The sequence below is a fragment of the Nicotiana tabacum genome, chromosome 24 (assembly GCF_000715075.1).
Source record: "Nicotiana tabacum cultivar K326 chromosome 24, ASM71507v2, whole genome shotgun sequence".
NCBI classification, from domain to species: Eukaryota; Viridiplantae; Streptophyta; class Magnoliopsida; order Solanales; family Solanaceae; genus Nicotiana; species Nicotiana tabacum.
This window is the reverse complement of record NC_134103.1, coordinates 14,420,961-14,437,486: the sequence shown is the minus strand read 5'-3', so window position 1 is coordinate 14,437,486 and position 16,526 is coordinate 14,420,961. Positions and strand designations below refer to the sequence as shown.

General features: G+C 35.7%; 3 protein-coding genes across 3 annotated transcripts; 2 read left to right on the top strand and 1 right to left on the bottom strand.

Moving 5' to 3' along the window:
- Positions 1–231: 231 nt before the first annotated feature.
- Positions 232–792, top strand: LOC142178025 (uncharacterized). The gene has a single exon (XM_075247343.1). It carries the CDS (start codon positions 232–234, stop codon positions 790–792), a length of 561 nt encoding a protein of 186 aa, XP_075103444.1.
- An 819-nt stretch (positions 793–1,611) lies between these two features.
- On the top strand, positions 1,612–2,019 carry LOC142178024 (uncharacterized). The gene has a single exon (XM_075247342.1). The coding sequence runs from the start codon at positions 1,612–1,614 to the stop codon at positions 2,017–2,019; it is 408 nt and encodes a 135-aa protein (XP_075103443.1).
- A 588-nt stretch (positions 2,020–2,607) lies between these two features.
- Positions 2,608–15,525, bottom strand: LOC107832016 (ASC1-like protein). Its single transcript, XM_075248253.1, has 7 exons — positions 15,252–15,525; positions 13,253–13,482; positions 12,754–12,909; positions 5,774–5,959; positions 5,131–5,315; positions 3,291–3,357; positions 2,608–2,899 (listed from the first exon to the last, which is right to left on the bottom strand). The coding sequence occupies exons 1-6, from the start codon at positions 15,387–15,389 to the stop codon at positions 3,332–3,334; spliced, it is 921 nt and encodes a 306-aa protein (XP_075104354.1). The 5' UTR covers positions 15,390–15,525; the 3' UTR covers positions 2,608–2,899; positions 3,291–3,331.
- Positions 15,526–16,526: the final 1,001 nt, after the last annotated feature.

Genomic DNA, 16,526 nt, shown 5'->3' with positions numbered 1-16,526 from the left:
CGGTGGGTTAAGATTTAGGTGTTTTAAATAATAACTTTGCAATATTTCAGTAGTTACTATGAATAAATTTTGGAGCTGGTTTATTTTAGATATTTAAATTAATTAAAAGTATTTGGTTAAAGTATTTCCTTTGTTGCATATAAAGTTTGAAGTTATAATAGATTTGATAAGCGCAGATGGTTCACTCGGTCATGTTTAGTGATCGGGTGTCGGTCACGACTTGTTCAGAAAATGGGTCGTGACATAGAATATAATGTTAAAGTTGATGAAACATTTTGCTTATGTTGTTACTTGTTTAAAAATGAGCATGGAGGACATGGAAAAGTTGAAGATTCTTTCACAAAAAGTAGTTTTAGAGCTTGGAATAAAGTTACAGAAAGGCTTAACGCACATATTGGAGAGGTGAATAGTCTTCACAATCGATGTTTTAAGATGATGAAAGATTTAATTAATCAAGAACAATCAATTCTAACCTCTTTTGACAAGCAGTCTGAAAAAATTAAAAGTGATTATCGAGTTCGGTTGAATGCTTCAATTGATGTGGCAAGATTTCTTTTAAAACAAGGAATGTCTTTCCGGGGCCACGATGAAGGTGAAACTTCTACTAAAAGAGAAAACTTTGTAGAACTCTTACAATGGTATGCAGATAGGGATGATGAAGTGAAAAAAGTTGTGCTACAAAGTGCTCCACAAAATAACATGATGATTGCTCCAAATATCCAAAAAGAGATCGTGAATGCTTGTGCAAAAGAAATAATTAAAGCAATAGATGAAGATTTAAATGGAGATTAATTTGGAATTTTGGTTGATGAATCTAAGGACGTCTCTCATAAGGAACAAATGGCTCTTGTTCTGCGGTATGTCAACAAAGAGGAAAAACTTATGGAGTGATTCCTTAGTATTGTTCATGTTAAAAAAATAACTTCATCGTCATTACAAAAAGCAATCTATGATTTGCTTTTAGAGCACTCATTGAGTCCATCTCAAATACGGGGACAAGGTTATGATGGAGCTAGTAACATGCAAGGAGAAATCAATGGTCTTAAAACTTTAATTCTGAAAGATAATCCTTCGGCATATTGTATACATTGCTTTGCCCATCAATTGCAATTGACTCTTGTAGCCGTTGCAAAAAAATATTGTGATGTAGATCAATTTTTTGATATTGTTGCTTATGTCTTGAATATTGTTGGAAGTTCTTTTAAGCGTAGGGATATGCTATGAGAGGATCGGGCAAAAAAACTAGAGGAGCTACAAGTGCTTGGTGAAGTTCATACAGGAAGTGGACTAAATCAAGATCTTGGACTCTAAAGGCCAGGTGATACCCGATGGGGTTCTCATTTTAAGACAGTGCGTAACTTTATTGCATTATTCTCGTCATTCATTAATGTACTTGAGTTTCTTGCAAGTGAGGGTGCAAATTATCTTGAGAGATCAGTGGCAAAAAGTCTAGTGAATGACATAAGATCTTTTGAGTTTGTGCATATGATGCATTTGATGTTAAAATTAGTAGCAATCACAAATGATTCGAATATGGCTTTGCAAAGAAAAAATCAGGATATTGTAAATGCTATGAAGCTTGTTGGTTTCGCCAAGAGGCAATTGTAAGTGATGAGAGAATCTAAATGGGAATCTTTGATAGATGGCGCCTCTTCATTTTGTGCCAAGCATGATATTATGATCCCTGAAATGGATAAGAACTATCATCTTGGAAAGCCAAAGCGTAGGAGTTCAAGTGTTACATATGCTTATCATTTCCGTGACGGAGTTTTTAATACTGTTATTGATTTGCAACTTTCGGAGCTTAACCGTCGTTTTGATGCGGTGAATAGTAATCTACTTCTTGGTATGGCTAGTTTGAGTCCGGATAATTCTTTTGCAAATTATGATAAAGACAGAACTATGAAACTTGCTACACTTTATCCTCATGAGTTTAGTGGTTCAAAGCTTGAAGATCTCAGTTACGAGCTTGACAACTATATTCTCTTTGTGAAGAAGACAATGATTTCTCTAACTTGAAAGGACTTGGAGATCTTTCAGAAACACTAGTTGAAACAGATTTGTACAAGACTTGGAGACTTGTGTTTTTGCTTGTGAAGTTAAGTCTGATATTGCATGTCGCTACTGCAACGGTAGAAAGAGCTAAGAGCTTTTTCTTCAATGAAGTACATCAAAAATGACTTGCGTAGCAGAATTGGTGATGAATTTTTGAATGACTGTTTAGTTTGTTATATAGAAGATGAAGTATTTGAAAGTGTACCTAATGATGCAATTATTGATCGTTTTCAAAACATGACAACCCGTCGGGTACAATTATAATGGTGATATTCATTGAATATATATTATGTTAGATGGTTCAGTACTTGTTACATATATATTAAATATCATTGTTCGTATTTCGTTCGGTTATTATTGTATAGTACCTTGAGGTATATCCTAGAGTCTAAATCTTGAACCCATAAAGTTAAATTCCTGGATCCGCCTCTGCTTGTGGGATCACACTGGGTTTGTTATTGTTGTCGCTATGGAGTTTCTGTTAAAACCATGCAAGAATAAAATGTGATTTCCAGCACAACTGGAAACTGCTGCTGAAGTTCCATGAATAAGTTTACATCAACTCAACTTCAAGTCTTTCTATATTAACATTAGAAGTCATTACGCACATTCTTGGTGCCAAAAAATTACAAAAAAGAAAAAGGAAATACAACGAAAATGTCCTTTAGCCAGTTTCAATAACCAGAAAATGGTGAGTTAAATTAACTTCAAATGATCAATTAGCTTTCTGCTCCATAATGCAGTTACTTCAACCTACCTTCAACTACTCCCAAGCTTTCATGAGCCAAAGCATCAATTTCTCAGCTCATCGACAAGTTCATAAGAGCATTTGGTTGTTTCCTTTCTGCAAAAGAAAAGCACAACAAACATAAACAAGTAAATGAAGAGACTCCTCCTCATCAGCTGAGCTCAAATAGCCAAGAAAATAACACAACGTGAAAGTTATTTCACAAAGAACTTAGCATACATGTAGAATTTCACAGCAATTATTGAAAACATATTTGCGATTAAAACGAAAGGGACAGCGATTCTGATTTTAGTTAAAGCAGGAATGTCCTCAAAAACCTCTCATGGCGTTGAAGGAACATAAACAATTACATACGCTTTTTTTTAATAGATTAAAATTGTACATGTATTGTATATATACCATATAATTCATAAAAAACTGATCATTGTGATCCTTGTTTATCTTTTTCCCAATTTAGCATCCAAATGAATTAAGATTGATCAACTACCTTCACATGAACATCACATCAGTAGAAGTCTTAGGGCACGGTCAATCTTCATGTTCATCTTCAGAATCTGCATGAGGTAGAACACAATCAAGGACCGTAATTGAATATAGGGAAAAAACAGTTTGCTCCACTGAAGGAGCCATTTAGTTTCTTTAACTGCTATGACCAATAACATTTTAATGGGAAGACCTTACACCATTGACCACTAGAGCAAGGAAAACTCGCTATGAGCTCTAGAAAGTGAACAACAGAAGCAAAATAAGTCAGTGTCCACAGGTAAATATAGGGCTTAGAATAAACATATGTTGAAAAAATGGATACTTCTTTTCTTCGTATGGGATGTTATTGCTAGTATCATCTGCCAGGCCAGAATGAATATACAGCTTTGAAATGTGTCACTGCTTATTAATGACAGAATAAGTTTTTGAAGTTCCTGTTTCTATACTTTGCAGACATGGACGTGCGCAAACATGTTTTCTACAATCCCACATCGAACCCAGCTTGTGGAAGCAGTATAAACAGTCCAATTCGTAACTCCATGTTTTTAATCCTAAAAGTGTTGACACTCTTATAAACATTAATTAAAACAAAAGTACTATATAGATGCACATAGAGGTATGGACTAGAAGATATTTGAGGCTATGCACAAAAACCAAGTGATCCTATTTGAATTGTGTTCTAAAAAGTAGATAAAAAATTTATTCTCCTTAGATGAAGCAACTCAACATAGTAGAGATCACTTGGGAACATTGCGTAGAATTTGATTAACTTCGTGAAGGTACATATTGGAAATAAATTCTGCGACATAACCAAAGGAAATTTCACCATTGTCATAGTTATTAAGAGCATGGGTAGCACAAGCGCCTGGGGTTTTATGGGAGTCTATGGGTCAGTAGGAAGGGGTCTATATGGAGTTCTGGAAATCATCAGGAGTCAAGTTCCAAACACAAAACTAACAAGATTCCTTATCTCTCAGTCACAGACACAAACAGTGTAAATGGGAAGGACCAAAGGACAGCATTTTCACAGTGAAATCCTCCTATAGTGAGTTCTAAGGAGAGAAAACATAGAGTTTCCTCATACATGAATTGGGTTCCTAGGGCCCCGGGACAGATATTATTTTTTGTGTGGGTAGCAACATGGGAAGCCATTTTATGCAGAGAACATGAGAAAGGAACGAGAGTTCAGATCATATGGTGTTTTATGTGCAAAAGGTAGGAGAGGACGTCAATCCTCTGCAGTCCTTTGTCTAATGCATATAGACTATGGTGCGCGTGGAAAATGTTTGGTGTTCATAGGTGATGCCGGGAACTGTTAGAAATGTGCTACTAGGTCAGAAATTCAAGAGGAAGAGATGAAAATGAGAACTTGATTTCCTCGCATGTTCTAGATCCCATATTCCTCTACTCTTATTATCTTTATTATGTCAATTTTCGATCAGAAAAGCAGGGCACAAACAACTTTACAACCGCTTCATCATCTTTAATCCGTAAAAACATGAAAACATCACCTTATTATTTCACATAAAATAAAACATAAAAACATCATAAAATTTCATATTTGGACTCCAAAGTTTGGACAGAGAGAAACTGTAGATGTTTTGAGGTAGGAAAAAAATATCCACAAGCTAATTGCTGAATTGGACAAAACTACATTTCTATCCCTCGACCAATAAGTGAAATGCATGGAAACGTTACATTTGCACTTTCCTGTCTCTTTCACCATGCAAGGAGCAAATACTTGAAATAAAATTTAAGCTATGGCTTTACTTTAGCCATGATTTGCAGTGAACAATGTAAGATCAAGATGTTCAAGATAAGCATGTGGCTCTTAAACTTACCAGAACGAACGTCCTCACTCAGTTGGCCCCTTGCTTGTATTTGTTTAACAAGCATCCGGTATATCAACACCCACCAATATATATGAAGAACCATCAAGCAAAATAGAAGAGAATTGAAGATATAATAATAGATTGGTCCATCCACTTTGTGTTTCTCCTTATCCAAAGTCTGGAGAACTTCATAACTGCATTAACAGAAAAATAAAAGAACTTTCACATATATCTCGTACACAACTATTTCTCACGAAAAGGGTAACAATAACTGGTAAGTTCATATTTCTGCAGAAAACACAAATGAAGTTTTCAAAAGAGAACTAAGCGTTAATATCAATCTATCAACAACTCCATAATGCTAAACTAGTTGACCATATTAAATCCTCTGAATTAAGAACTGAGCACTGATACACAGCTTACTTAGCTGCCGGCGCGTAAAGCAATGCAGGGAAAGCTGATATAAAGCATAAAGAATTATATTAATTTGAACTCCATCATCAACAAATGATAATGCAAATTGTAACTTAAGGCAGTGAATAACATATAAGATGGTGCTTTTTTAAGAAGGTTAAATCAAGAAATGAAGGGTTCGCCAAGAAAACAGAAAGCAGTTTCTTTGAAAGTAGGAAAAAAAGCACCTATGATTCACCTGGTACTCCAAAGAACCCAGAACGGGAAGTATGTGAGGCGAAGTACAATCCAGGATAAAACAAAAAGAATAAATGAAAAGCTAGCAAGAGCTTCAGCACCACTGTATTTGGACATCTTTCCGATTTCGAGGAATATATCACTGGCATCATGAAGGGCTAAAACTACTGAACCGACACGTGCAAACCTGCAAATAATAAAAACAGAAAGCCAATAATGTTACATGCTGATAACTTATCTTTATGATAGCACAGTATTCATAGCTTTACATATTGATGGCATCGTTAAATTCAGTTGTTCACAGTTTGTAATTCGTCCCTTAGAAACCTCAAAAATCTTTATTGCTTTTGTGATTCTTCTCCACCACAAAATATTTTGAACATGAATCATCAAGGCAATTAAAATTCAACTTCACATTATTGAGACAGTTGTCCAAAGAGCATCAACCTTGTAAGTAGAAGAACACATTTGCTATAAAAAATGAAGAATAATTTGTACTATAACTTTTTGACAATTCCTCTTATAAGTAAACTAGTTCTCGAACACGTGCAATCCCATATTAATTAGTATAAATTAACAAGAAAGCTTATAAGTTCTGGAATCTGCAATCATGTTTGTGCAATATTAACAATTACTATGTATATTGGATCTCTCAACCTCTTGTGGGCGAAAGGAACTCCATCCAGAGAATAAAAATGAACTGCTTAGTACTATTTTTTTTTTTGGAGTAAAGAATGCCCCGTAAGTTTTTGTTATCATAGAATCTTTTGTAAGTTCTTGTTTTAGGGGGATTCTTATCTTTTGTTTTTTCTTGGAGTATGTATCTTGTCACTTCTAACTGCACAGTCTTTGTGCTGTTCTTTTTATAAAATTGTAAGCAACCTCAAAAAAACAAAATACATAGTACTATAAACATTTACTATTCATGTATCATGTTATATAATTTTTTTGTATACAGTCATCAATTCAATTTTTATTTTTACACGGATCTTCTTCTGCTTGCAAAGTGTCCCGCTTATTAGATACTATTAACAAATTACCACCACTCAAACCACTAGAATAACACAAAAGCCAACCAATCATTTTATAACAAAAATATAACAACAAAATCAAATAAGGCTGCTAAAGATTTCAACAATCTAAATTCCAGCTTTTGTATGTGAAAAGATGTTCATAAATTAATAAATTTATTAAAATGTACTTTTACATTTTTGTACAAAAGTGTAATAGAAATAACGTTTGTTTGAAGGGTATAATGGTCATTCAATTTTTGATGGGTATTTTGGTAATTCAAGTTTCTACTTTGGGGCTTCCTACTTATAATATAGTATGATATGATATGTCTTGATATAAATGGAAGTAAACCATATGTGCTTCATCAAAAAATAGGGAATCAAAACAAAATATGGCACTCTACATATTGCAGCGTCATCTACACTAATCGGAATCACAGGTGCTCGAAAAGCTTTTCAACATAAGAAAAAAGATGAACGATATATATACAAAAGCTATATGACTCCTTTCTTCCAAAATTGTTAGCATGAGTGTCGGTGGAGTCACATCTATGCTCTTGGGTATTCGGAGAAGGCTTTAATACAATTATATTTTTGAAGGAAAGATTTGGATGTGTCTCCTTTACTAGCATAATGGAGAGGTCCTTAAGAGTTCTTCAATAACCATCACTTAGTTGATCTTCGTCTGAAAGGTGTAAAACTTATTTGGTATAGGGTGGAAGAGTCCAGCGTAAATGCATACTTGATCGTTAACGGATCAGGACATATGAAAATAGTAAGGACATAATGATCACAGACTATTGATGAGGATGTACATATACTTTCATTATTCATTAGTGTGTGTTCCTCGAGCCATTAGAAAATTATGATTTTCTTTCTGGCTAGCAATGAGGGAAGCCGTCCTGGAAATGAACAAAAGGGAGAAAAAAAAACTCACATGACTTGGTGCTATCTTGCAAAAAGTCGATAAAAATGTGTACCAATTATTACTGCACTCTCTTATTATGTCCCATCCTTACGTAATGAAAACAATTTCATCCTAGAATTTCCTTTCAACATCGATCTTACTAACCCAACCTTAATGCCAACATTCTCAAGTAGTGTAAACATAGATTTTTAGTACTCGTTCATCATATATCTGCTCTAGCTGATATCATCTCATTTTGACCGACTTCCTTTCACACACTTGCACACTTCTAACAACTGGTTGAAAAGTACATCCATCTTTGTCTCATATTGATGAATACCTACTCTATCATCCTTGTATCTTCGATGCATACCAACTCTACCCCTAGCTCCCTGCCTCCCTCAGCCCCACCTTGATAATGAACCTTTTGCTCGGGTGATTTATCCCTTTACATTCCATGAACTATTTTGAGCTCCGTATACTTTATTCACAATCCTCTCCCAAACTCACCTGTTAATTTCATCACCTTGCCTCCAAACTCACCAAGTCCCTCTTTTATTGCATTTGGTCTCACTAACCCCCCTTCTTCTCCCCACTACTCACTTCCCTCTTTGTTGCACTTTGTCGATTAGGATGCCAATTATTCTCCCCTTAAAACTTTGAAATGTTATCCTCAAATAGAATTAAAGCCCGTATGTGAGGGGGCGTATTGAAGACATAATTAAGTAAATAAACGTGTGTTCTCTCTAAGAGCTTAAGCTTTTAGATGAGATGGTTAGACACTTCAATAATTACCACTGAGCTACTCCTTGTCCAAGTAAGTATTCCGATTTAATAATCCATCCCAACATACAGACAGGTGCAAAACTTATTTGCTTGCAGGCAGTTTGCCTTAATCCTTAGACTCTTGTTCATGTATTTTTTCTCCGTGCAAGGAAACAAATTATATTAATAAGAGCAGAAAGGTCAAAAAAAAAAGGAGGATACGACATAAAAAAAAAGTAGGCAGAGATGCTAGGTTGCATTGAAACTACTTTCCTATCATCTGCCTATCTATTATAAATATGTCCCAACATTAACCTATTGCTTTACACCACAAGGATCTTGGTTTCTATCTACTTTTTTTATAACCGTGAAATGCCGGAGGGCTAGTGGCGCACAGTTCGAAAATCGACGGATAATGAGCTCGTCCATCTACCGTTGTCCACTTAAATATTAGGCTCTTGTATGTGGCACGGTTCAAACTCATGACCAGTGTTGTGAAAAGCGGGCGCTTCCTCGCTTAAAGCGAGAAGCGAAGCGAGGCGATCTGAAGCGTAGCAGGTACGCTTCCCACTAAAAAGCGAGAAGCGATGATGCGAAGCGATGCGGAAGAAGCGAGCGCTTCTCTGTTTTAAAGGGCTGCCAACCTATTTAATTAAAAAAGATGTTCTTTTTTTAAAACATATCGACCAGCAGCATAACAGAGAAAAAAAGAGGCAACGCAACAGAGTCCTCCTCCTCCTCCTCCTTCTTCCTCTTCTTCTACTTCTTCTCTTCTTCTTCTTCTTCTTCTTCTTTCACTGTTGTCAGCGCCCAAATAGCAACAAAATGCTGGCGAATTCTTTTTTCCCCTTCAGTTCTTCTGTCTCATTCTTCTCTTCTTCTTTTTCATTTTCTTGCACTGTTGTCAGCGTCCAAATAGCAACAAAATGCTGGCGAATTCTTTTTTCCCCTTCAGTTCTTCTGTCTCATTCTTCTCTTCTGGAATGCTGCCCATTTTTTTCTTTTCGTTTGAAATGCTGCCCATTTTTTACTGGAATGGTATACTGCCCTTCCTCTTATTTTTATATTCTTTATTCATATTTCTTATTGCCTTTCTTATATGTTATGTAGTTGTTCTTTTAATGGCACCAAAAGAAGATAGGAAAGGCCCGGCTTGGGCTTATTCTGCAAGAGTTAGCGAGACCAACAAGATGACAATTAGATGTCTTTTTTTGTGACAAGATTTCAAATAGGGGAATCTATCGTCAAAAAGCGCATCTAATCGGTGGTGATCCAAATGTCGCATCTTGTCCTAAAGTTCCGTCGCATGTGAAGGAAGAATTGAAAGCATTCCTTCAAAAAAAAAAAGAGTTAAAGACTCAAATGCTTCATGAACAAGAACTGTATAATCTTGATGATGACGATGATGAAATAGAAGAAGGTGACGAAGCTTCGTCGCTTCCATCAAAATCACAAAAACGGGGAAGGATGCAAACAATGTCTTCTAGTTGTGGATCCACTGGCAAGACCAAAGGTCCTATGGATTGTTATTTCCAGCAAAAGATAAGGGAGGAAAAAGTGTTAATCTTTAAATTGCTGCCAAAGCGATTTTGAGGGATCGTGCAGTTACAATGTTTGCGCGGTGGATGTATGATGCAGGTTTTCCTTTTAATTGTGTTAATTATACAGACACTTTTCTGCTTTTATTAAGGCCGTATGCCAATATGGTCCAGGAATGAAGCCTCCAACTTATCATGAAGTTAGAGGTCCATATCGAAAAAAAGAAGTGGAAGAGACTAACAAAATCGTGGATGAGCACAAAGTAGAATGGAACAAGTTTGGTTGTTCCATTATGATGGATAAGTGGACGGCAAGAAATGAAAAAATGATCATCAATATCTTGGTGAATTCTCCTAAGGGAAGCTTGTTTCTTGAGTCCGTTGATGCAAGCGACTCTTCTACTGATTCAACCAAAATGTACTCCTTGTTCAAGAGTACAATAGACTCTATTGGAGCAGAAAATGTTGCTCAAGTTGTCACGGACAATGCCAGTGAAAATGTTAAAGCTGGTGATTTGATGTCTGTAGGGTACTCGTATATTTATTGAACTTTGTGTGAAGCACATTGCATTAATTTGATCTACGGTGACATTTTCAAGGAGAGACCCTTCAGTTCAGTCTTTAATCAAGCAATTGGAGTGCATTCCTATATTGTTCAAAGGTTTTTGTTGTTGAATATGATGAAGAGATTCACTAAACAAAGAAGCTTGGTGAAACCTGCAAAGACAAGATTTGCTACCGCTTTCTTGACTTTGCATAGGATGTGTGAGCAAAAAAGCAATTTGAAGAAGTTGTTTGTTTCAGATGAGTACACTAACAGTGCCTATGGAAGGGAAGCTCGAGGGAAAGAATCTGCAGATATTATACTTTCTACTACATTCTAGAACAATGTGGTTCATGCATTGAAGATTGGTGGCCCTTTAGTTAAAGTGCTTCGTTTGGTGGATGAGGAGCAAAGGCCACCAATGGGCTACCTTTACGAAGCAATGGATAGGGCAAATGAGGCAATTCAAGACTCTTTTAGTGATCAAAGAAAATACAAAAGAGTCTTTGAGATCATAGATAAAAGGTGGGACGGTCAGATTCATCGCCCTTTGCATGCAGCTGGACTTGTTTTGAACCCGGAACTGTTTTATGACAATGAAGAGAGGATTCTTGGAGATGAAGAATTGTGAAAGGGATACATTGAATGTATTGAGAAGTTGATACCTGATTTATCCGTGCAAGATAAAATAACAGAGCAATTTAGTACTTATAGGAATGCCGAGCAACTTTTTGGAAAAACATAGCAATTAGACAAAGAAAGATGAAGTCACCAGGTGAGCGAGTGCTTATATGTTGCTTTATAGTTAATAAGTTATTTCTTTATCAATATTATGTTTTGAATATTTGTTCTACTTCTACAGTTGAATGGTGGAAGCAATATCGCCATTCCACTCCAGAATTACAAAAGTTTGCCATCAAGGTTCTAAGTCTAACATGTAGCGCATCCGGGTGTGAAAGGAATTGGAGCGTGTTTGAACATGTAAGAACTAAGAAGAAAGATTTAGTATATTGAGATAATTAAATTATATCTCAATTGTCCTAATCTTACTAATTACTTATTATTTGCAGATTCATACAAAAAAGAGGAACAAACTAACCTTGAAGGGTCTCAATGATCTAGTTTTCATTAAGTACAATAGAACATTGAGGCGTCGTTACAACGCTCGCAATGTAATTGATTCAATTAGTTTGGACAACATCGATGATGCTAATGAATGGCTAACTGGAGTCCCGAAAGATAATGCAGATGAAGAAGTATTTGAGGAAACTTCTTATTTCACTTGGGGTGATGTTGCGGAGGCGCATGGAATTGGGGAGAGGATTTATGGTTTGAGGGGGAGTACCTCAACTTCAATTTCACAGAGGAAGAGGAAGGGAAAAGAAGCAGCTACTTTGTCCCTAGTTGATAAAGAAGAAGAAGTTGAAGAAGATGACAAGCAATATAATAATGATAGTGGAATACAAGAATTTGACAATCTTGTAGAAGAATAGGATGCTCATTTTGTGCTTTAATTGATGCTACTCTTTAGTTTTTACACTGAAATATTGAACATTTGCTTACAATGTTACAGTTACATGTGTTGTCTATGCAGTATTTATTTTAATATTTTTTTTTAAAATTCAGCTTCACTTCAAAAAAGAGAGCGCTTCGCTTCTCGCTTTAAGCGAAAAGGGGGTTGTCGCTTTTCCTCGCCTCACACTCTTCACAGCACTGCTCATGACGTGCCTAATCACACAATATATGTTGCACTCTTACTAGACAAAATACCCGGGAAGTAGTTTATATCTACTTTTTATCTCAAAATAATCAAAATATGGACAAAGACAAGAACTAACCCATAATCTGCATTCTAGAAGATCCCCTAAATCAAATAACTCCATGAGAAGCACGAAAATTTGAACATAATTTACAAAATCCATGTGCCTGACATTTTTTTACACGTTCAATATCGTCGTTGAATTTGGATTTTTACTTCTCTGTATCTGATATGGGAAACTAGTTGCTGTAATGTTTTTAACATGCATCTGCTTCCAGTAAGAATTTTAAACTAATAACACATAAGCCCCCTGCTTCGATCGTGTTTGGCTCCAAGAAGTTGAATGCCCTGAAAATTTCTGTCCTTTTGCAAAAGATAGACTTATACCCGCACAATCTCAGCAAATAAAATTACCTTTTATTTAAAGCTATAAGCTCACCTCCACAGAAACACACCTGGATATATAGGAAAAGGCGATAAGAATCGCAGTGGCAACGTGATGACTCATCGAAACTCCAAAGTCAGAGCGTCTTGTCTCCCAAAATATTAGCGCAAATATGGAGTATGCATAGAACCCGCCACTATACATGTAAAGTGCCTTCAGTTTGGACCTAAATTTACACAAGAGAGTCACTCAGATAGGCAGAGATATATATCAAAACCATGTAAGCTAAACTAAAATTCATCAGCTCTAGCTTTTGAAAATGTTACTATGATTTATGGAAAAAGAGGCCATAAACCAGTAGCTTCTGTCTGCAAGAACCACAATTATTTCCCAGAAAATATATAGGATGTTCTATCTGAAACAAACCAGTTACTCTTGCCTGCAAACTTTACCACTTATTTCTCAAAATTTTAGCAGTCACCACCTCATCCTCAACCACCCCCCTTCAAATGCAACACTGAAGAAAACACAAAGGACAGAAGCTAAGAAGCAAATAGAAGAAGTCTTACTTGTACATCTGGTCAGGCCAGACCTGATCACCGGGCCCTACCCAAAAGTATTTGGTTTCTGTCAACCAAGGCTCATTGTATGTCACCACAAGTGCAAAAACTTCCGCAGAGAGAAAATATATACATTTCCATGCTGATTCCTTGAATTTCCGTATCTTTTTCCTCCGATCATCAGTCTCATTTTCTATCCTTTCTTGTCCTTTCCCAAATATTAACCTTCTGGCCACTTTCTGCAATATGTACATAAATTCCATGTCGAAAAGGAGATCATCAAGAAGAACAATTCATGTAGAAAGAAGTGGAGAGGTACTACCTATTCTAGAAGCAGCATCACATGATTCTATAGAAAAGAAATTCCAAGTGAAGACTAGAGGAAATTGAAAGGAGGAAAATTAGAAAAGGATATAGCAAGAGTCAGACTTTACATGATTAAGTTTTCCAGTTCGCCTCAAACTTGATGACTCTAAAACACAACTATTCACGTCTCTTTAGAGAAAATATGCCTCAGTTTCATCAACTGCTTCGTGCCTCTATCATTTCTAGTCAGTCTGCCTCTTCTTTTAAAGCATAGCTTCTTTCAATTGGTGAATCAGAAAAGCTTTTTATTAAGTGCAGACCATTTTAATCCTTTTCTGTTCCCTATAGGAACTGAATCTTTCTATTTTTATTTTTATTTTTTATTTTAATTCTGTATAATATCGGACTGAGATGAGCTTAAATGAAGCGACAAAGTTAGTGAAAATTCATATAGCCGACCCCAACGTGCTTGTGATCGAGGTGTAGTTGTAATTGTTGTTATTGGTGGTGTACAGGAATTGTATATTCAATATCTATAATTTGCTTACTTCTTTCCTCCTAACCGCATTAATATCTTAACATCCCTTTAGCTAAAATTGTCCAAGTAACATGGCAATATTTAATTGCAATATATTTGTGCCAGCTGCTTTATTTGCTAGACAAGAAAAGGAAATATAGAAAGGAAAAGGGAATCTGCATCATTTTGAGCACAATTATAGTTTTTACTTCTATTGCAAATACTTTAACTAAAAATTAAGCAAGTAAAGCTCTATATGATAATATCACAATAAGCATCGCAACAACTGCATCAATGGTAACCAAAGTATACTCCCCTACTCTACACATAAGCAAACGATACCCCAGGAATGTGAGTTCTTCTCCTACTTCAAGATTGATTAACCAATTTAATGTGCACATTTTCTTTATGACAATGGTAATAGCGGCCAACTTGCGCGCATCTCGACTATTCCACCAGGTACCTGCTATCTCTAGCAGCGCAGGTAGCAGGTAACTCTGCCCACCATGACTTAGGAGATGGAAGGAAATCGTAGAGATTTTTCTTAAACGATTTTAATGGGTGCTTAGAACCTTTAACCAATCAAAACACTCATTCTCATGAATCTCATCATCCTATTTTGTTACATGCACTTGCCAAGGATATGACTTTTGCTTCTAGAACTAGCAGTTTTAACCGAATAGCTAAAAACTTCAACTCACTCAAAAGACCAATTTTCTCTTCTTTTTTTTTATAACCCAGAAATCCCCCAACGCCAGTGGCGCACAATTTGAAACTTAGTGGATAATGGACCCATCCCCGTGGGCGGAGCTAGAGACCAAGGTACGGGTTCGGCCGAGCCTAGTAACCTTGGTCCATGCTCTGTATTTATCTTAAAATTTTCATTTAATATGTATATATTATTAATTTAGAAACAAGTAACTTTCTAGAATTATGAACCCATAAATTTCAAATCTTGGCTTCCCCACTACCCTTCTCCACTTACATAAAGACCAAGTTACTAACATAGAGATCCTACAATTTACATTTAGATTCATCCATACCAAAATCATCAAAACTAACAAAACCACATCTAAAAAAACAACCAAAAAATTCACAAAAATGCCAAACATCCACAAGTTTCAATACTGAATCATTGAACAAAATCTACCAGAAAAGAACAAACTTTTAGAAAAGGAAAGTTACCTCAAAAACAAATCTATCAAGCAAGAATCTGACAGTGGGAAAGAAGAAGGCAAACAATGGAAGAACAGCGAAATCTTCATATGCAGGGTAAGATTCATATTCCCAATTAAGAAAACTCCCAATTTGAAGCATACCCATTATCTCAATTTCCCAAAAGATTCAACCTTGCATATGTTATATGTGAAATTTTTGATGGGTTTGCATGTGAATTGAGAAAAATCCGGTTTTTTTAGACCCTTTTCTGAGTCTGAGTTGGAGTGTGACTTTGGGAGCTTCGTTTAGCTCGAAAGATTGGATCAAGTGGATGATGGTGGGTCCCATGCCAAAGCACATTTAATTTTAATAAATAATGGTCATAAACTATTGAATTATCTCCCGTCTATTATATGGCACGAAAGACATTTTAAAAGACTATTATAGTCTTAGGGTGTGTTTGGTACGAAATTGTTTTTGGGGGGGCAAGTGCACACAGTCATTATCATGGATGTTATTTAGAAATTAATTAGCTCTTATTTTGTTCTAAAAATTTTAAACTAAAAATATGAACTTCAGGACAATTCAGATCCCAAAATTGTACTGAAAAACTAAAATTCAGGACGCACTGACTAATTCCTAAATAACAGCCCTATAGAGTGGTTATGCGGTGTCATTTCTACTGAAAATATTTACTAAAACGCATTTTCAACCTTCCTCGTCCTATTCTTCACTCTCACCCCATCCTCCCCCTCCTACCCACACTCTCACCCCTAACCCGGGCCCACCCCACACCTCTTTCCCCCTAATATCGCCACTGCCACTTCAGTCCCTAGACCCTGATTTACGACCCTCCCCGCCCTTACCCACTTCGTCTCATATAGTATTTGCCTAAATTATATATTTTCCAATAATATTTTGTGCTACCTAAATAAACACCGAAAATGTAGTAAAAACCCACTTAATACCAAACACACCCTTAATCATAAGTGTATTCAATTATCATTATCCTTTCCAAATGTCTCAAGTAATTAATATTCTAGCAAGGGTAAGTGCGTAAAAAAGGATAAATGCTTATTGTTTTTACACAATAACAACGAAAACGACATCTCAGTCTTAAATATGATGGGGTTGACTATTATTCCATTATCATGTAACTCAACATGTTATCATCATATATATCAAATAAGAAAAGAACCTACAGATAATATATATATATATATATATATATATATATATATATATATATATATATATATATATATATATAAAAGTTATATTCGATATAATATTAATTTCAAC